The sequence below is a fragment of the Mixia osmundae genome (assembly GCF_000708205.1).
Source record: "Mixia osmundae IAM 14324 unplaced genomic scaffold scaffold_3, whole genome shotgun sequence".
NCBI lineage: Eukaryota > Fungi > Basidiomycota > Mixiomycetes > Mixiales > Mixiaceae > Mixia > Mixia osmundae.
Genome location: NW_014575561.1, coordinates 307,090 through 327,578, shown reverse-complemented (window position 1 = coordinate 327,578; position 20,489 = coordinate 307,090). Strand labels below are relative to the sequence as shown.

Sequence of the window (20,489 nt, the reverse complement as noted above, 5' to 3'; positions counted from 1 at the left end):
TGGCCTAGCATTACTTGTCCTCTGAAAACTTGAGCGAGATGCCGTTGACACAGTGACGCTCATCGGTCGATTTGGCAGCTTCGTAGCCTTCGCCCTTGAACACGTGGCCGAGATGGCCTCCGCATTGGGAACAGGTAATCTCTGTACGCAGCATGCCGAAAGTTCGGTCCTCGTGACGAGTGACTGCACCTGGAACGGTATCGAAGAAGGCTACAGGTTGACGTCAGCATCAAAGAGCTACGGTGGCAAAAAGAGCTCACCTGGCCATCCGCAATGGGACGCAAACTGCAGATCGCTCGTCAGCGTGGCAGTATGCTCCCGTGAGGATCAGGCATACCTTCTGGTTGGCAGTGTACAGAGGTGAATCGCATGCGGCGCAGTTGTAGGTACCCGAAGTAGGCTGATGATCGTTGAGATCCGACGTTCCTGCCATCTCGGTTCCCTTCTTCCTCAAGATCCTGAACTGCTCCGGCGAGAGGACAGTACGCCACTCCTCGTCTGTGCGGCCCTTTGGAAAATCGGTGGGAGCCATCTTGCTCGAGCTAGTGGATTGTGAGGAACCCAGGTTGAAGAAGTAGCGTTGACTTGCGTAGATCGCGATAGGTGCTGAGGCGGCCAATAGCCAGGCTCGTCTGTGAATGTTGCCTGCTGGATGGTAAGCTGTGAGTCTTGTAGAGTTGGAGGCTGTGCGAGCGACTCTGCTGAGCATGCGATCCGGCGCGGCGCTGAGCAGTCATGACGCGGAGTCAGCTTCATTGTGGCACTCTGGTTTCATCTGGAATATCAAATATACAGTCAAGGCTGAGGAACTCCAGCATCCCAGCTCCAAGTCAGTCCACCGCCCACCCTACAGAAGCTAGGGCACGTCATGGGTGTGCCAGCGCTGTTTCGATGGCTGAGCAAGAAATACCCTCATATCGTCACATCGGTCAAGGAAGATCTGCCGACCAAAGCTCAGCCTGGCGCTTCTCGTCTCGATCCTGTCACTGGCCAGCCTTTGCCAGGCAGTGAGGATGACCCAGATGGGGGCGGAGAGGATGTAGAGATACCGGTGGATATGTCTCTGCCCAATCCGAACGGGGAAGAGTTCGATTGTCTCTATCTCGACATGAACGGCATCGTCCATCCTTGTACTCATCCAGAAGGCAAGCCGCCTCCAGAGACGGAGGCAGACATGATGGTAGAGATCTTCGCCTACACTGAGCGTGTCGTCAACATGATCAGACCTCGCAAGTTGCTTCTCATTGCCATAGGTCTGCAAGGATTGCCTCCAGCTCGACACCAGCTGAACCGGTTCCTCCATCACAGATGGTGTCGCTCCACGAGCCAAGATGAATCAGCAGCGTAGTCGTCGCTTCAGAGCGTCTCAGGAAGCAAAGACAAAGGCGGAAGAGAAAGAGGCAGCCATCAGAGAATGGGAAGGCGCGTCGCTACTCTGTAAAATTGCTTGCTTGCTGTGCTGACGCTTTGAAACGCATAGCCATGGGCAAGGAAGTCAGCGACGAGTACAAAGACAAAAAGGCCTGGGATCAGAATGCTATCACGCCCGGCACACCCTTCATGGACCTGCTAGCCGCTTCACTGCGGTATTGGGTCGCAAGCAAGCTCAACAGTGATCCAGGCTGGTCAAAGGTACTTTCTACTTACGCTATGCAACATGATGCTGATGACATGGCCATCAGCTCCAAGTCGTCATCTCAGACGCTTCCGTTCCCGGTGAAGGCGAGCACAAGATCATGGATTATATCAGAAGGCAAAGAAGTCACGCGGGCTACGATCCCAACACGCGCCACGTCATCTATGGCTTGGTCAGTCGTGCTGGGTCATGAAATCTTCTTCGTTGGCTGAGCGTGCATCATCTGACAGGATGCCGATCTCATCATGCTTTCACTGGCAACGCATGAGCCTTACTTCAAAGTGCTACGAGAAGATGTGTTTGCACAAGATCGAAAGCCCCGGGGCTGCCATCGATGTGGCCAGCCCGGCCATCACTCTTCCAACTGTACGGGTGCGCCCAAAGAAAAGCAAGGCGAGTTCGACGAGAAGAACAAGATCACAGAGCGGAAACCGTTCATCTTTCTTGATGTCTCTGTCCTGCGCGAATATCTCGAAATCGAGCTCAATGTGCCTGGTGTACCCTTTCCTTTCGACCTCGAGCGAGCAATCGACGATTGGGTCTTTCTCATCTTCTTTGTCGGCAACGATTTCTTGCCCCATCTACCCTCTCTCGAAATCCGGGAAGGCGCGATCGATACATTGCTAGCGATATGGCGGACATCTTTGCCTCAGATGGGAGACTATCTCACCTCTCACGGCAAAGTCAACATGAAGTCAGCTCAGTTCATTCTCGATGGCCTTGCGAGGAGGGAAGACGAGATCTTTCAACGGCGGCGGGACGCAGAGGAGCGCCAAGACCGCAATGAGAAGCGGAGAAGGCTTGGAAATGGCGCTTCAGACGACTCGCCATCTCGCAAACCCCTTCCAGGATCCATGCAAATGCCCAATGGAACAGAATATGTCGAGGTTCAGTCGCTGCCTTCAAGCGGCCGGTCTACACCGTCGATGGTCGGCCATAAGAATGGCCCCCTTCCACCTTTCCTGCCTGCTAGGCCGACGACGATCGTGCCTGCGGTCAGTCAGGCTCAGTTGATGGCAAGCTCAATCGCTGAGTCGAGCCGAGCTGCAAACCAGTCTGCAGCCAAATCGCTCAAAGCACAATTGGGCGTCACCGCAGCCGCTAATTCTGCCAACCTTTCGGCTGCAGAGCGACTCAAAGCTGAGCTGAAAGCGCGCAAGACTACTGCCACTCAGTCCAGCGAAGCTGCGCCTGTTTCGGACGACGATGAGCAGCTTTATGGCATCGCTTCCTCGAGCGGCGATGGGGTCCCTCCTAGCTCCACCGATGCGCAAGAGACAGTCTCGGAGTCTGCTGACTCGAGTCAGGAGCTCTACAACGCAGCTCGTGGGGTCAAGCGGAAGGCCAGCGAAGAGGCAGAAGCAGATCGTAGCTCGGGCCCCGCGCCTGTGTCGGATGAGCCTACACCGGAGACGCACGCGATCGCTGCCGCAGTCAGTGATACTGTCGCTGCAGGCCTACAGGCCGGTCAAGACGAGAGTGAGGTCGCAGAAGACGCGGCGATAGTGCTTGACGATGACGAAGAAGGACCTGCAGATACTTCTGTTCTCTCTGGACCTGTAGCGCCTGCTCCACTGCGCATCACAGGCAATGTGGCTGAGCAGGATGACACCGTCAAGTAAGTCGGCGCAGATTGCCTGCCACTATCGCTGGCTGACTGTGGTAACAGATTATGGGAGCCAGGCTACAAGGAGCGATACTACCAGCAAAAGTTTGGCGTCCCGCTCGAGGACAAAGCTTTTCGCGATCAGTAAGCGATCGTGGCTGTGGTGGCTTTCATCCGACTGACATATGGAACGCAGGATTGTCAAAAACTATATGGAAGGTCTTTCGTGGGTCTTGGCGTATTACTATCAGGGCTGCCCATCTTGGCAATGGTTTTATCCGTGGCATTTCGCGCCTTTCGCCTCCGATTTTACTGACTTGGAGAAGCTGGACATTCAATTCGAGCTAGGCGCGCCATTCAGACCTTTTGAGCAGCTCATGGGTGTCTTCCCAGCAGCAAGTCGCAAGCACATACCTGCGCCTTTCCACGACCTCATGACGAGCGAAGATTCGCCCATCATTGACTTTTACCCAGAGGAATTTATGATCGACATGAATGGCAAGAAGATGCTCTGGCAAGGCGTGGCCTTGCTACCTTTCATAGACTCTAGTCGTCTCCTGGCGGCACTCGATCTGCATTATCATGAGCTGTCAGAGGACGAGGAACGGCGGAACGGCCTCGGCAGCGATGTTGTCTTTGTCAACGATAACCACGGTCTGTACGAAGCGCTTACGAATCTGTATGGCAAGAAACCATCAACGATACCTGTAGCCTTTGACAGCAAAAGTTCCGACGGACTAGCTGGACTAGCCGCACCGGATCCTGATTGTGTACCGGGTACCACGTTCTTTTCGCCTTTCGATGATTCATTCGGACTGCCGCATATCAACAACGATCGCTCCGTATCGGCAGTATACCATTTCCCGCCACAGCTGAAGCCTCATCGCAGTATGCTGCTGCCCGGCGTACAGATCGCCAAGCGCGTCCTCACTGCGAGAGACAAGGACAGCGTCAGACGTGGTACTAACGGTCAGCAGCAGTCGCAAGGCTCATATGGCGAAGGCTTCCACTCGCAACGGCGGGACATGAACTACGGCGTGCCGCGATACGACTATGCAAATAATGCCTCTACGAACCAGCAGCAATACCAGCAACAACAGAATTATCAACAACCTTACCAGCAGCAGAACAACTTTGGCGCTTATCAGCAGCCTACCCATCTGCAACAGCCATCTTATGGACAGCAGCCAGCATATGGCCAGCAAGCGTTCTATGGGCAACGGCCGGCTTACGGACAGCAGCCAGGCTATGGGCAGCAGCAGCAAGCTTACGCCCAGCAGCAGTCTGCTTATGGTCAGAACTTTGCACAGTCGAGCTTTGCTCCAAGCGGCGCCGCCGGTGGTAGCTCGCTACAGGCTATCATTGCAAAGGCAGCCTCCGCTTCGGCGTATCACCCCCAAAACGCTAGTCAGCGAGCCAACCTGCAGGCATACAATGCTCCGCAGCAGCCCCAATATGGTGCACCGTTCGTACCTCTTAACGGCGCGCTGCAGACGCCAAGCTATGGTGCGCCTGCCTCGTCGTATTCGCCGCTGCCCTCTTCGGCCAATGGCCAAAGCTTCGCAAATGGGCACAAGCCGACTCCGCCGGCTGCAGATCGTCTACCGTCCTATGGCGCCGCACCTGGATTCGGTGCTGCGTCTGCCTATCGACCTGTGCAGGGACAACAGCAAGCAGCTGTAGTGCAGAACAGTCACATCTTCAACAACAGCAGAGCATTGAATAGGCAGCTGCCTGCGCATCTACAGCCTCAGGCGAAACGTTGAGCGCAAGTGTGAAGCCAAACATAGTTTCTTGCTGTATGCACTGTAGTATAATCAACAACACACGCCTGTGCTCTGTCCATGCGCGGGCGCGTCCGATCGGATGAGCTTGACACCGCCCAGTCTTGCTCCTCCCTTCCAACCTGGCGAGTGATCGTGGATGCGCACAGTACACTCTTGTTCTGTGCTGATTTCTAGGTCACGAGGTGATTGCAGCGGGACCCAGCCGCCTCTGTGTTGGCCATACCAATGCGCCTCGATAGTGGCTTGATCAAGCTGAATCCTTAGCCTGTCGGACGGTGCTGTGACCTCTAGTGTCAGATCGAGAGGCAAAGAGGGATAGCTGGGCAAAAGATCGAGCGGTCTGGTGGGGAAGCCAAGAGGGTTGCTTATGCTAGGCCGCATCCTCAGCTTTCCGTCGATTTCGGATCGATGCGTCTCTGCTGGCCACGTCGTCGTGAACGTCATGGAAGAAGCCGCAGGCGTGGCGGGCTGAACGGCGAAGAGGTGAACGAACCATTGCAGACGGTATCTGCCCGGATGGAGTTTGATGGTACACTGGCCGTCTATGCGAGTGTATCGTCTGAGGAGCAGTGTTTGCATGTTGCCGTGCGATGCGAGTGTCTGAGCGTCAAAGGCTGCCACACTGAGCTCGCTTGGCCAAGCTGGCAATTGCGACAGATTGCTGCGTAGTCGAGTCTGCAGCTCGTCGGACAAGGCGAGATTGTCTGAGCGCAAGAGATGCCTTGCGTAGGGTGAAGGCGGCACTTGTGCATGAACGAGCGACTGGATGTCGTAGTCGTCTGGGCTGATACCATGCCACACAAACGCACTCATTTCGATCGTATGTACATTTGCAAGCGATGGACTGACTTGCGTCTGCCTTTGCGCGTCGCGACTGTCCAAAGCTGGCTTGAGCAATGCGAACGCGGTCTCATTTGCTGCAAGGCTGTCAGCACTCTCATCATGTGCATGTGCAGAGCTTACTCATTTTCTCGTCTTGCACGTTGCTGACGAGCACGCTCAGGTTGTAAAGCTTGGCGCAAAAGGACGAGCAGATGGCTGCATACTTTGGATTGCGCGATACTGATTCTGCGGCACCTGCTGTGGAAGCACTCTCGATGACTTGCAAGTCCGGATTGTGATGCTTGAGCTGAGCCAGGTAGGCATGACATTGGGCAAGGGCCTGCAGCACGCTTGCGAGCTCAGGTATGACGGTCCGGGTGAGGAACGATGACGCGCCTGTCTGTGACTATAGATTCTCTCAAAGGGTGGCCGAGCAGAAGGCAGAGCGAGCAGGGCATGGTTGATAGCCAGCGTGGTATGTGCAGTACACCTCAGGCTTGGGAGATGTAGATCCACTCGTTCGCTCGTTTCGTGTACTGCGCCTGCCGTCGAGTTCCTTACGGGCACAACTCCGCTGCCCTTTCGAGCTACTACTTGCTCGATCACCTCTGCTCGGCGATGAATGAGCTCGGCCGATATGCAAATGCGGGTCAGTGACCTGTGATTGAGGAACAGGGCACCAATTGCGTATGGTGGATGTTGAGCGCAGTCGCAGCCTGGGTCCACATGTCTCAGCTCGGCCAAGCTGTCGATGGGAGTCGCAATGCGTGCCTGGTGAGAGTATGTGCCGAGAGGACCGAGGAAGAAGAGCGGCTCATTCTCTGAACGAGACGAGGAAGTGTCGTCGGGCTCAAAGGGAGCCGTTGCCATGCTCAGAACAGGCCAAGGTCGGGCCTGAGGGTATGCTGATGCCTGACGATGGCGTAGATGGCTGACGAGGAGTCATGCATGCCTAGCTGAGCGAGTCATTCGGCCGAGTAGAGCTACACACAAAGTCGCCGGCTCGGTTGGCGATTGTCTCCACGACGGTTCGCTCGACTTGACTTGGCCGCCTTCCAGCGAGCTCGTGGGCAGCTCGACAGCTCAGCGCCCAGCGAGAGAAGCTAGCCAGGTCAACGATGGTCCTGCTGCGTAGTTCGACGATAGAAGCAGTCGCTAGCCTGTCGACCGCACGACCTCGGCTGCCCAAGAGAGCTTCTAGCCAAGATGGAGCGGCCAGCAAGAGGGCAGCCAAGAAAGCGTCTACATCCACCGAGAAAGCCCGTCAGACTGCACTCAACGCCGCCCTCCTCCCACTCCCTCAGGGGACGACTCACGACAGCGATTCTGCTCAGACAATCGCTCGAGAACCGCTCAGTTTCTCTTACTCTGCCGCTCGGGAGCACCTCATCGCTGCAGATCCTCGCTTTGGTCATCTCATGGACAGCCTGCCTTGCAAACCGTTTGAGATGCCCGAGGAGACCGTGTCGCCCTTCAGATCGCTCTGCTCGAGCATCCTCGGCCAACAGATCAGCTGGTTAGCCGCAAGATCGATCAAGTATAGGTTCATACGACTCTGGTTCCCTGACCTGCCGGAGAAGCCAGACTATAGCATCGTCGAGCCCTTTCCGACACCTTTCCAGGTGGCCAGCGCCAGTGTACAGCACCTGCGTTCGGCCGGTCTGTCCCAAAGGAAAGCAGAATACATACAAGATCTCGCATCAAAGTTTGTCGAGGGCTGGCTGGACGCAAAGGCGATGCTCAAAATGTCAGACGAAGAGGTCATGGAGCATCTCATTAAGGTCAGAGGAATCGGCCGATGGACCGTCGAGATGGCTCTCATCTTTGTCTTTCTGCGTCCCGACGTGCGTCTCTCCCTATCTCCGCCTTTGATGAGCTGAGATGAGTCTGCCTAGATCATGCCGTCTGGCGATTTGGGAGTACAAAAGGCTATGCTGACTTGGTTCACCCAAGCCAACCCTCACATCAAAGCGCGCAAGATCGAACAGATCAAGCCAGAAACAGTCAAAGAGGAAATAGAGGTCCCACTCACACTTGCAACCACTCTGCTCACGCCGCCTGCCACACCCAGCACGTCATCACAAGGCACGATGCCAGACTTTGCATTGCCTCGCACGCCAGACACAAAGCCTAACATCAAAATTGAGGATTTCCAGCTTCATACTCCCCTTTCGCCTGCTGTCGAGCGCAGGTACGAGCTGCCGCCCTTGCCGCCGTCAAAGACCATTGCTTCACGCGCGGTCTTGCAAGCCCGCTTCAACAAGAAGCTCAAGGGCAACATCTACCTCTCGCCAGAGGAGATGGAAGAGCTCAGTCAGTCCTGGCGACCGTACCGCTCCATCGCCGTCTGGTATCTCTGGTCGCTATCAGATGGCGAGAACTCGTCCGTCTAGATGGTCCATGTAGCCTTGATAAATCTATGTTGGTCGTTGTCGGTGCTGTCTGATGGGGCTTGACTTTGTATCCGCTTCGCTTTGGTGTTCGTAATTGAGCACCAATCGTTTGAGCTCTTGCTTCTCCGCCACGTCTTGTGCTTGCTTCGTCATGCTGTTTACTGCAATCGTCGATGCCAACGGGATCTGCATCGTTCGTGCCTGCTTGTGTCTGTTAGCACGAGCCGTGATGAAGCGCTGTGAGGCTTACCTGAGCTTTGTTGCCTTTCTTGGACAGAAGCGTAAAGCTCATATGATCTTGCTCGACAGGCAGAGGAGCCATACTACCCGACGCTTCTCGCTTGCGAACAGGCAGGACGATGTCGGCCAGCGTCGTCTTTGGGATCTGACGAGTTTTTTCAGAGTTGCTGACCATCATCTTTGCAAGCTCCTGGCTGAACGCATCTTCTTCTTCCGCTGACATGCCCACGTGACGAGGTCGAGCGTTGATGTCCTCTTCGTCGTCTGAGAGTGCGATAGGAGTGGCATCGTCGTCTTCGTCATCGGAGAGATCGATATCCTCTATCGTCTCATCGCTGCTCGAGCTCGACGTTGAGCTTGAGCTATCACTTTCCCTTCGATCGAGCTCATCGCCTGCTCTTGGCAAGTCAAGCTGGTCACTAGCCTGAGCAACGAGCTCGTCCAGTGCTAGCGCTGCCTCTGCATACGAAGTCGCCCTCGCGCTTGCTGGTCTGAGCTTCTCGAACAGATCAGACACGAGGAATTCAACCTCGATAGGCAGTGGCTTCTTGCAGAATAGGTAGAGCTCAAAGAAGGTCATAAAGCCGTCGAGCTTGACTTTGAGACCGCCTTTGTCGAAGAAAGGTCCGACAGAGTCGAGCAAAGTGGCTACAAGTCGGATGCGAAAGTAGTCGTCTTGGGGATCGGTAGGACTGTTATAGTCTGGCCAAGGGCGTCCTTCGGGATGTCCAAACGTGACGAGCGACCAGAGGACATCGAAAATGACGCGAGAATCTACGACCCTATACACGTAGAGCTCGCCAAGGTACTTGACAGTCGCGATTCGCTGCTGGTTCTGCTTGAATGAGTTCTGGTCGAGTCCGAGCCTGAAGTTCTCCAAGACCTGATCGATAACGGAGATGGTGAACTCGGCATGAAATTTTGACATATCATAGAGCAGGACAGCGACGAGACTGATCTGACTGAACTTGACCTTCCAAATCTTCGTAAAGGTGTTGAAGATCTTGCGATGCACGAGCTCATCGTTCCAGTCTAACTTACGCAAGAGCTTCAACACCTTTTCCAGAGTGTGTCGACCGAGCAGATTGTACATGAGATAGCGAATGAAGAGCTCCATGTCCGATCGCTGCTTATGCTCGATAGCAGCCCGCTCGGGCGGGTCGCATTGATAGTATGCCGAGTCGAGCATGGCAATCTGCCGTTGATCGAGGTTTTGCACGCTCTTTTTCCGTTTGAAGACATCCAGCAAAGGCTTGAAGCGTTCCCTTGAATCCTCTGACCGGAGAAGATATCTGCCGCAGCTCTCGAGCAAGATACAGATATTGTCGATATTGTGACGGGCGAAATCGTCTAGACATACTTTGTAATAGTGTAGTATCGAGTGCAAAGGCGTAACGCCGAATTTGGTGAGCTCAGAGATGTATCTGAGCGTCTTGAGTCTCATTTCCGTCAACTCGATATTCTTCCGCTTCGCCAAATAGCGGAATTCGTCATCGAGCAGCGAAAGGAGGTTTGCGCCTACATCTGGCATGTACACGTTCAGAGTGGCGACAAGGCGAGAATAGAAGGGTATCAAATCGAGTCGTTTGCGATTGAAGGAGAAGAGGGCCTTGACGAGACGGTTGCGGGCTGCCTTGCTGTTGAGGCCTGCAAATTCGACAGCGGCCCGGTCTATCGTCTCTACACTACTCATCTCCGGCAAACGCGCAAGCAAAGCGGTCAGCTGGGCCGATGGGCCTGCAGGCAAGGGCTCGTCTGCAGTTCCGAGGGACGGCTCAACATAGTCCTTTTGTAGCTCTTCTTCCGTCAGGTCGTCGCTTCTGACGGGTGCATCGATATCGGGCAGAGTCGTTGTATCTGGCTTGGTATCCTCTTTGGCAACTCCCAGAAGCGAGGCGGGAACCTCGAGACTGAGATCGAGCAAGTCCACGTAGAACCGTTTCTCTTCTTCATCCAGCCACACACTACCGGAAGTTTCATAGACGCCTTCTGTACGAGCTGTTCCGTCCGAAATCAGCGAGCCTCCTGGAATGACAGCAGACGGCAAGGGCGGTAAGGTTGGCAAGGGCAGAGCGAGCGTTTCGGACAGGGACTGTACACCTGCCCAGAGCTTCTCCCAGTTGCGCGATAGCTTCTCATATACTTGCGCGCGGTCCTCGAATATCTCGCCTGATCTGATATACGCATCGTGGTTGCGTTGATCGGTCTGGAGCAGATGCGTGTGCTCTTTGACTGAGCGTTTCGACAATGCGTCATAGTAGGCAGACAAGAGCTGTCTGAACTTTGCCTTCTCTGCCGGTTGTACAACACTACCTGCGTCTTCTTCTGGCGCAGTCGATAAGTAGAGGGGACTGAGATGCTTTGCGAAAGAGACAGCGAGCGGTATGGACGCGACCAGCGCATCTTTATCAGCGGTAAGCTGCGCACGCTGTTGTCAGCTGGAGCAGACACATGATGTGAGAAATCGAGTACAAGATCGCGAAAGGCGGCAAAGAGTACGTCGCCCACTTGGCCAGCTTTGTCTGGTCTGATTACGCCCACATATTCAAGCTCGCCGAGGACGCGCAAGAGACTGCGCTGTCTGATAACACGACTGGCTTCTTCCCTTTCTCGCTGATCGACAGGCTGAGATGTGTCCTTTGGACAGGGTTGCAAGCTTGCCAACAGCTGAGATTTGAATGGACGCGTGAAGAGGGTAGGGAATCGGCAATGGAGTGCCGAGATGACCTGTCGCGAGGTCTTCAGTACACACTGGCTCGTCCAGCTGTAAGACAGACCTCTACGCCGCCTTGTATCTCAACGGCGGTCTTGCAGCGTCCAACGCCCTCGACGGCAGCGCCGACAATCTCGCTCAGGTATTTCTCCAAGCTGAGCGTGCTCGTCTCCTTGAGCAGTACTGCAACTGAGTCTGCAGCATTCAATGAGCTACGCAGTCGCTTAATGTAGCCTGTGTTCTTCTTGAGCGAAGCATCGAGCGCTCTGCCTGCCCATGAAGCGTATCAGCTCGATAGCACCCATGGTTGCAGTGGGCGTGCCCGATGAGACTGTATCGGCTTGCTCCCAGGCGACAAGATTATTCTGACGTAGGACTACTCGCCGGGCATTTTTTGAGGAGCCGCCAGGTCCCTCCTGAGCCATCAATGGCCGGCCAAGGATGCGCCTCAGGCTGCTGATGTCGTTGCGTTGCGGCGATCGCTAAGTCTCCGCAAAGGGGCGTCGCGACCAGGCGTGGCCCGCCCGCTATGTTCGCATCGAAGCCGACCTCGAGCACGAGATCGGCCGTAGCTCAGTAGCAAGGGATCAGCAAGATGTCTGGACGAGGAAAGGGTGGCAAGGGTCTCGGCAAGGGNGGTGCCAAGCGACACCGCAAGATCTTGCGTGACAACATCCAGGGTATCACCAAGCCTGCAATCCGACGTCTCGCCCGTCGTGGCGGCGTCAAGCGAATCTCGGGTCTGATCTACGAAGAGACCCGAGGAGTGCTCAAGATCTTCCTGGAATCTGTCGTCAGAGGTGAGCCTCACTGGCGCGCTCCAGTGCGATGGCTACCGAGATGGACGCTGACTCGATCGCCTCGACAGACTCGGTCACGTTCTGTGAGCACAGCAAGCGCAAGACGGTCACATCGCTCGATGTCGTCTACGCGCTCAAGCGACAAGGTAGAACACTCTACGGGTATGTCTCACTTTGCTCCAGACTCGATAGGCATATGCTCATTGGCTCTCGTTGTGCTTTCTTTGCAGCTTCGGAGTTTAGCGTCTTTCCTCTTCAGATCGCTATGTAGTTTTGCATCCCCATGTTGACGAATTGCTTTCACCTCGGATTGGACGCGGTTGATCGCGATGAGTGCCCATGCTCGCCAATGCAGCTGCTTAGGTCACGACGTCTGCTTGTTATACAGGATGCGGACGGGCTGCATCATCGTGGCGATCAGTCATTTGCATGAAGCTCGCGATATGCGTTGCCCTTCCTTTCGGCAAGCACAAAGCTGGAAAGAGCTGCAAAGCCACTGCCTCAGGACACTGCGCAATGTAACGCTTCTCTGGGCATAGCTTGATCGATACCGAGCAGCACTAGCATCCGATTGAGATCATGCAAACTTCTGGCAGAGATGGATGCAATATGCAAGGCATGCCAAGCGCTAATGACTCGATTTATGACCTGATCGCACCGCATCAGCTGGTGCTGGTGGGGGTGAGTGCAAGACTGACCATCTACAGACATGTTGCGAGTTGCTGCGGGTAGCGTTATGGTCATACCGTCTAATTCTTTCGTCAGTTTGACCTGCAAATCTCTGCTATGAGCATGGCGCGCGACTCGAACGTTGGTTGGCGGCTCACTTGACAGCCTAGCCGTGACGTTTCCTTCAGTCCGAATGCGAGGTCAAGCATATCATTCTCTTCGTCTGTGGGTTCCTCGAGCATATCGTAATGCTCAGGTGAGAGGATGACGTGACACGTCGAGCAGGCGACGCTCTTTTCGCATGCCGCTTCCACATCCAGATCGTATTCCCATGCCAAGTCTACTATGTCATCCCCAACATTGCCTTCTACTGTCTTTATCTCTTCGCCCTTGCTGCTCTTCACAGTCACTTTGACTCTGTGACAGGATGGATGATGAGCATCAACTATTTCGCATGGCTGATTCCGCTGACCCCGTGCCTGGCGCTGGCCTGCCTTTGCCCCCGTGAGCATGCGGCACACTCTGACTAAACTGTCGCTGAGCAGGCAAAGTTGCACGAGCCAGGCAATGGGAAGCAAAGAGCGGTCTCATGCTCGGCGATGACAGAGATTGCCACGAAAGGAGTGGTCGCGGAGAAGGTCGTGACGCTGTTTGCGCTGATGGGAGAGCTGTACTGCTGCTCGCCAGTTGCTTCGATGCTGCTCTGCATGCTTGCGTGGCCTTCATGGCCTGTCTGATCGGTCCGAGCTGGTTGATCGACCAAATTTGTGGCCGTCGCGTGTCCGGCGCCGTTCAGACTGTCGACGCAGGGCAGCCGCAGGTTGAGCTCATGCCGACATGGCTCGCACTGTATAGTCCACCTGCTTGATCTCCCCGCCTGCACAGACTATCACGCAGCACGTATAGACAGACGAGATGATCCGCCAACGTCGCCCGATCAGCTCGACTTCACGACCCGACTCGTCCGCACACGCAAGCACGTCGGACTCTCGTACGCGCCTTCTCGTTTGCACGCGCTGTGCTGATGCAAGATGAGCATTCGAACAGCATCGAGTTTCAAGGATGTAACGCTGGCGCAAGTTCTTGCTTTCATCCGTGTCAAGCTACCGTCTATCTCGTCGCTCATCGTCGGCGTCGTCATTGGCGTCATCTTTGCCTTCACCCTACGATCAGACGTGAGCTGTTTGCTTCTCTCGAACCGTTCTTGCGACTTATCGCCATGCTGACCTACAGTCTGACACGAGTGGGGTATGGAGGCCTGGCAAGGCAGCCAAGGCCTCTTGGGCTCACATCAGCTCGAAGTCACATCGAGCTAATTCACACTTGCCCACATACGACCAAAGGGTCAGAGTGTTCGATATTCTCACGACTCTGACGGGACAACATACCCGCCAATGCACGCGAAACGCCCAGCCTGCTTATCGGCGTCAGGTCTACGAGCGCTACGAGCCGCTCGTGGGCTATCATCAGGGGAGCGGCAGGGGAGGCATCAAGGGACGCTTGGGGTCACTCTTCAGCGGTGGCTGGACGAAGAATCGCAATGACGAAGAGATCAAGAGGATCTTCCGATCCCCTCGACGCGCTGCACCGAGAAGTAGCAGATTATCAGACCTCACACTCGATGGCGGTGCGAGCGCTCAGGCTTCGGATATGACCAGAGATGGCCACAAGTATTTCTTCGCTATCAATCTCTACAACTCGTTCGATATCATACCCGATCTGTTCTCGACGATGCTCAAGATATCAGCAATTTTGGGCTACCATAACGTCTTCATCTCGGTCTATGAGAATGGTTCGAAAGATCAAACGAAGGCACTGCTGCGGTTGTTCGATGCGGTCGCGAGAAGTGTCGGACTTCGCGTCGTCATCAGGACGAGCTTGAGAACGAGAGGCGCTTTCAACCACCGTATCGAGTACCTTGCAGAAGTTCGTAATGCTGCCCTTGCACCTCTTGCAGAGTTGCGCGAAGCAGAAGGCGAAGTACGTCGATGCGCACAATGAGCAGAGAGACAAACTGATCGTACGATCAGGTGTTTGACTCTGTCATCTTCATGAACGATGTCTTGCCTTGTCTTGACGATCTCATGGAACTCGTTTGGCAATCGAGACGGCAGAACGCGGGCATCACCTGTGGCGCTGACTACATCTTCCACGATGATCTGGTGCGTGCATGTCAACACGCAGGACTGGCAAAGCTCACATGCGTGTCTTACAAGGGATCACCTGTCTTCTACGACAACTGGGTCGCAAGAGATACGAACGGGACAGCGCTCGAGAATGCGCCGTTTGAGATGGTCTTCAAAGCACCAGAATCGAACTGGCGGTTCCAGCGGCACCTGCCCATACAGGTCTTTACTCGTTCATGTGTCTCTTCCCTCACGCTGACGCACCACACAGGTACAATCTTGCTGGAACGGTATCGCCGTTCTCGATCCTGCGCCACTGTACATGCACCCGGCCGTTAAATTCAGGATGGCCAACTTGGCAAAGGGCGAATGCTCTGCCTCTGAGTGTTCTCTCATCTGTAACGATTACATGGCAGCAGGCTACGGTCGCATCATGATGGTCTCCCGCGTCAAGCTCGCCTATGACAAAGTACGTCAAAGCCCCTCAACACCCGAGCACGTGCTAACGACGCCTCGACGTGCAGCAAGTCTTTGATCTGACTCATCCTGCTAGGAGGAACCTGACCGTCATCAGAGGCTATACGAGATTAGGAGGCACGCCAGATGATCCAGCAGCCGATCCGCAGGACCGATCTTGGTACGGTCCTCATGATCGACTCTTCCGAGCCGAGGAGAGTGAGCCCATCGATTTCATACAGCCGCCTCCTTATGGTACGTCCTCTTCTGCTACATTCCAATGTGGGCTTACAATCTACGTGTTGCAGTCTTTTGCTGGTCAGCTCATCCTACGCTGGGCTTGGGAGTGGCAGAGCTGATGACTGTATTGCAGGGGCTGGGAAGGCTACGGTGATCTGGACGGTCCGGATGTCGAGCCTATCTGGGAACCACTCAAACTCGATCCCACACGCGATATCACCAAGGTACGACACGATAGAGGGTTTGCAGAGCTGTGATCGGTCATTTGCATGCATGTCTGTCGGCGCGCCCTGATATTGCGTCGTACGTACGCGCGAAGCTTCCTTTCGGCCGCCACATGAGACGCAAGATCCAAAATTTTGCCATGATGAATTGAGCAGGCGACCATCATTGCAGCTAGTACACCATGCTGACAGCATCGACGAAGATGCTCAGATCGAGCAGATTGAGCCATGGCGCCAACAGGGTGAGTCCGACTGGGAGTCCGGCTCAGCTGGACAAGATGGCAGATCAGAGGCTGACGAGTACCGTTTCGCTCTTGCTTGCAGAGCCTGGCCTCGCAACTACCGAGAGTCGGCGCAGTACGATGGCAATCGTCAGAAGGCAAGGTGTCCGGGCCTGTGATCGGCATCGATCTCGGTGAGCAGCGATCTCGAGAGCATGCGAGTCGTCCATCTGACTGATCACCGAAATGTGACAGGCACGACGAACTCTTGCTTGGCGTACGCATGCGCTGCTTCGTCTGCTCTCCTTAGCTGACGTAGGAAACTTGGGAACAGCCTGATGGAAGGCAAGACCGCCAAGGTGATAGAGAATGCCGAAGGAGGTCGCACGACGCCGTCCGTGGTAGCTTTCACAAAGGATGGCCAACGATTGGTCGGTCTGCCTGCTAAGCGACAAGCCGTCGTCAATGCAGACAACACATTGTAAGCTGATCTCATCAGCCCTGCAAGGACAAGCTGACACTGATGACGGTCAGATTTGCGACAAAGCGACTGATCGGACGAAAGTTCTCTGATCCCGAGACTCAGAATGACATCAAGAACGTACCCTACAAGATCGTCAAGCATGCCAACGGCGACGCCTGGCTCGAGGCGAGGGGGCAAAGCATGTCTCCTTCACAAGTCGGCGCTGCTATCGTTCAAAAGCTCAAAGAAACCGCCGAGGGCTACCTCAGCCGACCTGTCAAGCACGCGGTCATCACCGTGCCTGCCTACTTCAATGACGCCCAGCGACAGGCTACCAAGGATGCTGGTACCATTGCCGGCCTCGATGTCCGTCGAGTCATCAACGAGCCCACCGCTGCTGCGCTCGCCTACGGTGTCGATCGCGTTGACTCTCGCGTCATCGCAGTCTACGATCTCGGCGGTGGTACATTCGATGTCTCCGTCCTCGAGATGTCAAAGGGTGTCTTCGAGGTCAAATCGACCAATGGTGATACCCATCTCGGTGGCGAGGACTTCGACATCACTCTTGTCGAGTACGTCGTCAAGGAGTTCCAGAAGGAGAGCGGGATGGACATCTCAAAGGATAGGATGGCCATTCAGCGTATCCGCGAGGCAGCAGAGAAGGCAAAGATTGAGCTTTCCTCGACTGCTTCGACAGACATCAACCTGCCCTTCATCACTGCCGACGCTTCTGGACCCAAGCACATCAACATGCAGCTCTCGCGAAGCAAGCTCGAGCAGCTCACTTCTGGTTTGATCTCGAAGACTGTCGATCCCTGCAAGAAGGCGCTCTCCGATGCTGGCGTCAAGGCGTCAGAGATTGAGGATGTCATTCTCGTGGGTGGTATGACCCGTATGCCCCGCGTCGTCGAGACTGTGAAATCCGTCTTTGGACGTGAGCCGTCAAAGGGCGTCAACCCAGACGAGGCAGTAGCGATAGGTGCTGCAATTCAGGGCGGTGTCCTGGCAGGATCAGTCACCGATGTGCTTTTGCTCGATGTCACGCCACTCTCGCTAGGTATCGAGACACTGGGTGGTGTCTTCACCGCGCTCATCACACGTAACACGACCGTGCCTACAAAGAAGTCTCAAGTCTTTTCGACTGCCGCAGATGGCCAGACTGCTGTCGAGATCAAGGTCTTTCAGGGTGAACGTCAGCTCGTCCGCGACAACAAGCTGCTGGGCAACTTCTCCCTACAGGGCATTCCACCCGCGCCAAAGGGTATCCCACAGATCGAGGTCACCTTTGATATTGACGCAGACGGTATCGTCAATGTCAGCTCCCGCGACAAGGCGACTGGCAAGGAACAGTCTATCGTCATCGCCGGTACTTCCGGCCTGAGCGACAAGGAGATCGAGAAGATGGTCTCGGATGCAGAGCAATACGCAGAGACGGACAAGGAGCGCAAGAACGTCATCGAGGCGTCCAATCAGGCCGATTCCGTCTGCGCAGACACAGAAAAGGCGATGAGCGAGTTCAAGGATCAGCTGCCGGCAGAGGAGAAGACCAAGCTCGAGGAACATATCAAGGAGCTCCGCGAACTTGCTGTCAAGGGACAGTCTGCGGATCCTTCGATCAAGTCAGAAGATATCAAGAACAAGATTGGCGTGACTCAGCAAGCCAGCTTGGGTCTATTCGCAAAGGTCAGCTCATCATGATCTCACTTCCTCGGAGACTGACTCCGTGGTCGTCCGGCAGGTTTATGAGAAGCGATCGCAAGATCAGGCTGCCAAAGAGGGCTCCAGCTCGAGCGAGTCGACTGCCAACCCAACAGACTCGTCGTCCAGCGAGGGAGGCGAGAAGAAGAACTAGAAAACTGGACGAGCTTGCTCTTGCTTCTGCGGGATGCGAGCCCGAACCACCCTTATGTTGAATCAAAGCAAGCCTGTACTACTTCTACTCCCCTCGCATCGACGTGGCCTACCCCGACAAGGCAGCTTGTATCCCTAGACGCTCCACTCATATCGAAATCTGTGCTGAGCACCTAGTCATGTCAGTAGATGCATGTCTAGTGCAATCTTCGCGTAAAGGTATAACAAGTCACAACAACAGTCTTGAGCGCACTTATGCGAGGAGAGATGTACATCTCGTCATACGAGGCGCCACGACCATGGCTCGGCGTTCCGAGTGATGCGAGCGTTGACGGCACCTCCGGACAAGGAGCTCATACGTGAGCCGAAGAAAAAGGCACTCCTCGCGAGCACTTGCTGATCGACGAGGGCTACGAGATCACCAAAGTGCTGCGAGGGACCGAGTATTGCTCTATCATGCGATGTAATGAGGTCTGATTGCAGTATAGCGCCGTTGCGTCGGAAATAGTCTAGCGCTTCCGGATCGCGCTCGTCTGTTGCGAGGTAAAAGGGGTCATTTGGACCAGGCTGATCGTCTGGATGGAATCGTAAAGTGAGATCGGCTCTCGCTACAGCGAGATTGTCGAGGACGAGGGCGAGATGATCTTGATAAGATTGCCTCTGCGCCCAGGCGATCTGCACAAAATCGCCTCTGCGCATGTGGGCAGAAAGGTAGACTCTACCTTGCAGTCGATCACGCATTGCGTCGGCGATATTGTCTGCGACTTGCAAGACTGTTCGTGTCGGTCGTACGGCCTTGAGGACGATGGCCATGTAGGCAGCTCGGGCCGCCTCTGTGCTGAACCGCATGCCAGAGGGCTTTCGCTGGTCGTGTATGTCGCCTGAGAAGTAGAGCAAATCTTCTGACGCGCTGCCAAAGTCCTCCACAAAGTCGTCAAGCTGATCGCTGGGGGCAATCTCGATGAGCTCTTCTGTGACAGCTTTGCACATTACGAGCCTGTCGCCTGGATCAGCGTCTTCTAGTGCGATACGAAGGAACGTACGACTGGTTATGCGTGAAAAGTGACGTATATCCTAAGTCCTCTAGTACGTAGCCGAGACGGGTGACATTGGCAGGCATGCGTTCTGTCCTGTTGAAGACGACTTCGATGAGCTCTGTCTCGTTGATTAATCTTGTCGCATTTTTCGCGAGCGAAGATTCGCCAGAGATCTCGAGGGCTTCCTCCTCCGTGATATTGACACGATATGTCGAGGTCCTGTTGATCTGAGCCGTCTCGTTGTAGTACATGGTGTCATGCAAGTCGTATTCGCGAATCATGTCGTCTAGCTTCAAAGTGTTGACGCCAGACAGCATGCGGGAGACATTGAGTGCGGTCAGAGCAGGGTAGAGCCCGTCGACGTCTTCATGGTTCAATTTGGCCAATATGCGATCGACGCGTACTCTTGGTCGATGCTCAAATTCCGGGCCTTTGATCTCCCTCAGCGTTGGCCGTCTGCGGTTGCGTGTTGCGTTGGCAGGCCTGAAACGATCTGTATCGAGTAGACCACTCGGAGGCAGCGTTTTCACGCCGAAGCCGATGAGATCGTAATACTCGAGCGCGGTGATAACGGGTTGGTGCGCTCGCAATCGGTCAAGGTCAAGGAAATGTCGGATACCGACGCGCCAGATGGTTCCGTCCTTATTCCAACCACCCCATGGTAGTCCCTTTCGGTGTTCATGATGCTGTGCCGCTAGCGTGCTACAGGTCTCCTCATCAGCGATGCAAGTCTGAATCCAGATCGCTTCTGGGATGATTGCAGTGCGATTGAGCAGCATTGCCAGGCCCAAGACGGTCTCGATGTGATAGCGTATGTTGTTCCATCCCACCTGAAGCGGATAGTCTTTGATGACGAATTTGGCACCTGGCCCGACCATCTGACGGATAGCTTGCCGTGACAACGGCCGAGGTTTTGCCCATTCCTGGGACGTTTCGAGCGCGCTTGTGATCTTCTCGTACTGGACTGCATCGAGCTCGTCTAGATCGGGCCGCGGAGGCCGGTCTGGCGCGCGAACGCCTGTCCACGACTGATGAAAGTCTGACAAGGCACGTACGTCGTACTCGACCGCAGATGCGTAAAGCGCCAAAGCACCCAGGCTGACAGCGACGATGGCAATGCAGATGATGCGTGCTTTACGACTTCTGACATGAGCCAACGAGCTCATTGCAGCCGAGCCGCGAGCGCGAGAGAGCTCGGTGCTAAC

General features: G+C 55.0%; 9 protein-coding genes across 9 annotated transcripts; 4 read left to right on the top strand and 5 right to left on the bottom strand.

The window, feature by feature from the left end:
• Nucleotides 1-10: 10 nt before the first annotated feature.
• Nucleotides 11-709, bottom strand: L969DRAFT_46481 (uncharacterized protein; the record flags this gene model as incomplete). Its single annotated transcript, XM_014713746.1, has 3 exons — nt 11-210; nt 261-285; nt 338-709. The coding sequence occupies 3 exons, from the start codon at nt 707-709 to the stop codon at nt 11-13; spliced, it is 597 nt and encodes a 198-aa protein (XP_014569232.1).
• Nucleotides 710-5,033: 4,324 nt separating this feature from the next.
• Nucleotides 5,034-6,845, bottom strand: L969DRAFT_342567 (uncharacterized protein). The gene is made up of 5 exons (XM_014713745.1): nt 6,623-6,845; nt 6,510-6,567; nt 6,248-6,459; nt 5,993-6,191; nt 5,034-5,946 (listed from the first exon to the last, which is right to left on the bottom strand). The coding sequence occupies exons 1-5, from the start codon at nt 6,719-6,721 to the stop codon at nt 5,060-5,062; spliced, it is 1,455 nt and encodes a 484-aa protein (XP_014569231.1). The 5' UTR covers nt 6,722-6,845; the 3' UTR covers nt 5,034-5,059.
• A 124-nt stretch (nt 6,846-6,969) lies between these two features.
• L969DRAFT_15957 (uncharacterized protein) lies at nt 6,970-8,244 on the top strand (the record flags this gene model as incomplete). Its single annotated transcript, XM_014713527.1, has 2 exons — nt 6,970-7,695; nt 7,747-8,244. The coding sequence occupies 2 exons, from the start codon at nt 6,970-6,972 to the stop codon at nt 8,242-8,244; spliced, it is 1,224 nt and encodes a 407-aa protein (XP_014569013.1).
• On the bottom strand, nt 8,000-11,685 carry L969DRAFT_342336 (uncharacterized protein). The gene is made up of 5 exons (XM_014713744.1): nt 11,520-11,685; nt 11,262-11,467; nt 10,957-11,211; nt 8,495-10,903; nt 8,000-8,445 (listed from the first exon to the last, which is right to left on the bottom strand). Exons 1-5 carry the CDS (start codon nt 11,620-11,622, stop codon nt 8,269-8,271), a joined length of 3,150 nt encoding a protein of 1,049 aa, XP_014569230.1. The 5' UTR covers nt 11,623-11,685; the 3' UTR covers nt 8,000-8,268.
• A 107-nt stretch (nt 11,686-11,792) lies between these two features.
• L969DRAFT_93141 (uncharacterized protein) lies at nt 11,793-12,430 on the top strand (the record flags this gene model as incomplete). The annotated part of the gene is made up of 3 exons (XM_014713743.1): nt 11,793-11,997; nt 12,066-12,163; nt 12,386-12,430. 3 exons carry the CDS (start codon nt 11,793-11,795, stop codon nt 12,428-12,430), a joined length of 348 nt encoding a protein of 115 aa, XP_014569229.1.
• A 96-nt stretch (nt 12,431-12,526) lies between these two features.
• Nucleotides 12,527-13,435, bottom strand: L969DRAFT_71887 (uncharacterized protein). The gene is made up of 4 exons (XM_014713742.1): nt 13,139-13,435; nt 12,825-13,083; nt 12,696-12,768; nt 12,527-12,645 (listed from the first exon to the last, which is right to left on the bottom strand). Exons 1-4 carry the CDS (start codon nt 13,390-13,392, stop codon nt 12,626-12,628), a joined length of 606 nt encoding a protein of 201 aa, XP_014569228.1. The 5' UTR covers nt 13,393-13,435; the 3' UTR covers nt 12,527-12,625.
• A 146-nt stretch (nt 13,436-13,581) lies between these two features.
• On the top strand, nt 13,582-15,745 carry L969DRAFT_46355 (glycosyltransferase family 69 protein; the record flags this gene model as incomplete). Its single annotated transcript, XM_014713741.1, has 9 exons — nt 13,582-13,657; nt 13,714-13,841; nt 13,900-14,646; nt 14,697-14,828; nt 14,883-15,014; nt 15,064-15,261; nt 15,317-15,503; nt 15,557-15,566; nt 15,622-15,745. 9 exons carry the CDS (start codon nt 13,582-13,584, stop codon nt 15,743-15,745), a joined length of 1,734 nt encoding a protein of 577 aa, XP_014569227.1.
• A 71-nt stretch (nt 15,746-15,816) lies between these two features.
• On the top strand, nt 15,817-18,567 carry L969DRAFT_342159 (uncharacterized protein). Its single transcript, XM_014713740.1, has 6 exons — nt 15,817-15,954; nt 16,037-16,127; nt 16,189-16,210; nt 16,268-16,414; nt 16,468-18,079; nt 18,135-18,567. Exons 1-6 carry the CDS (start codon nt 15,895-15,897, stop codon nt 18,246-18,248), a joined length of 2,046 nt encoding a protein of 681 aa, XP_014569226.1. The 5' UTR covers nt 15,817-15,894; the 3' UTR covers nt 18,249-18,567.
• On the bottom strand, nt 18,527-20,450 carry L969DRAFT_15952 (uncharacterized protein; the record flags this gene model as incomplete). The annotated part of the gene is made up of 2 exons (XM_014713526.1): nt 18,527-19,244; nt 19,291-20,450. The coding sequence occupies 2 exons, from the start codon at nt 20,448-20,450 to the stop codon at nt 18,527-18,529; spliced, it is 1,878 nt and encodes a 625-aa protein (XP_014569012.1).
• Between the last annotated feature and the right edge of the window lie 39 nt (nt 20,451-20,489).

Coding starts and splice junctions, on each gene's coding strand:
- L969DRAFT_342159 (XM_014713740.1), top strand. CDS start 15,895: ATGCTGACAGCATCGACGAAGATGCTCAGATCGAGCAGATTGAGCCAT. Junction 15,955..16,036: donor TGAGCCATGGCGCCAACAGG/GTGAGTCCGACT, acceptor TCTTGCTTGCAG/AGCCTGGCCTCGCAACTACC. Junction 16,128..16,188: donor TGTGATCGGCATCGATCTCG/GTGAGCAGCGAT, acceptor GAAATGTGACAG/GCACGACGAACTCTTGCTTG.
- L969DRAFT_342336 (XM_014713744.1), bottom strand. CDS start 11,622: ATGGCTCAGGAGGGACCTGGCGGCTCCTCAAAAAATGCCCGGCGAGTA. Junction 11,212..11,261: donor AGATACAAGGCGGCGTAGAG/GTCTGTCTTACA, acceptor ACCTCGCGACAG/GTCATCTCGGCACTCCATTG. Junction 10,904..10,956: donor TTGCCGCCTTTCGCGATCTT/GTACTCGATTTC, acceptor CAGCGTGCGCAG/CTTACCGCTGATAAAGATGC.
- L969DRAFT_71887 (XM_014713742.1), bottom strand. CDS start 13,392: ATGAAGGCCACGCAAGCATGCAGAGCAGCATCGAAGCAACTGGCGAGC. Junction 13,084..13,138: donor AGGCCAGCGCCAGGCACGGG/GTCAGCGGAATC, acceptor ATCCTGTCACAG/AGTCAAAGTGACTGTGAAGA. Junction 12,646..12,695: donor TCGCAACATGTCTGTAGATG/GTCAGTCTTGCA, acceptor CGGTGCGATCAG/GTCATAAATCGAGTCATTAG.
- L969DRAFT_342567 (XM_014713745.1), bottom strand. CDS start 6,721: ATGGCAACGGCTCCCTTTGAGCCCGACGACACTTCCTCGTCTCGTTCA. Junction 6,192..6,247: donor GAATCTATAGTCACAGACAG/GCGCGTCATCGT, acceptor AGCGTGCTGCAG/GCCCTTGCCCAATGTCATGC. Junction 5,947..5,992: donor CGTGCAAGACGAGAAAATGA/GTAAGCTCTGCA, acceptor ACAGCCTTGCAG/CAAATGAGACCGCGTTCGCA.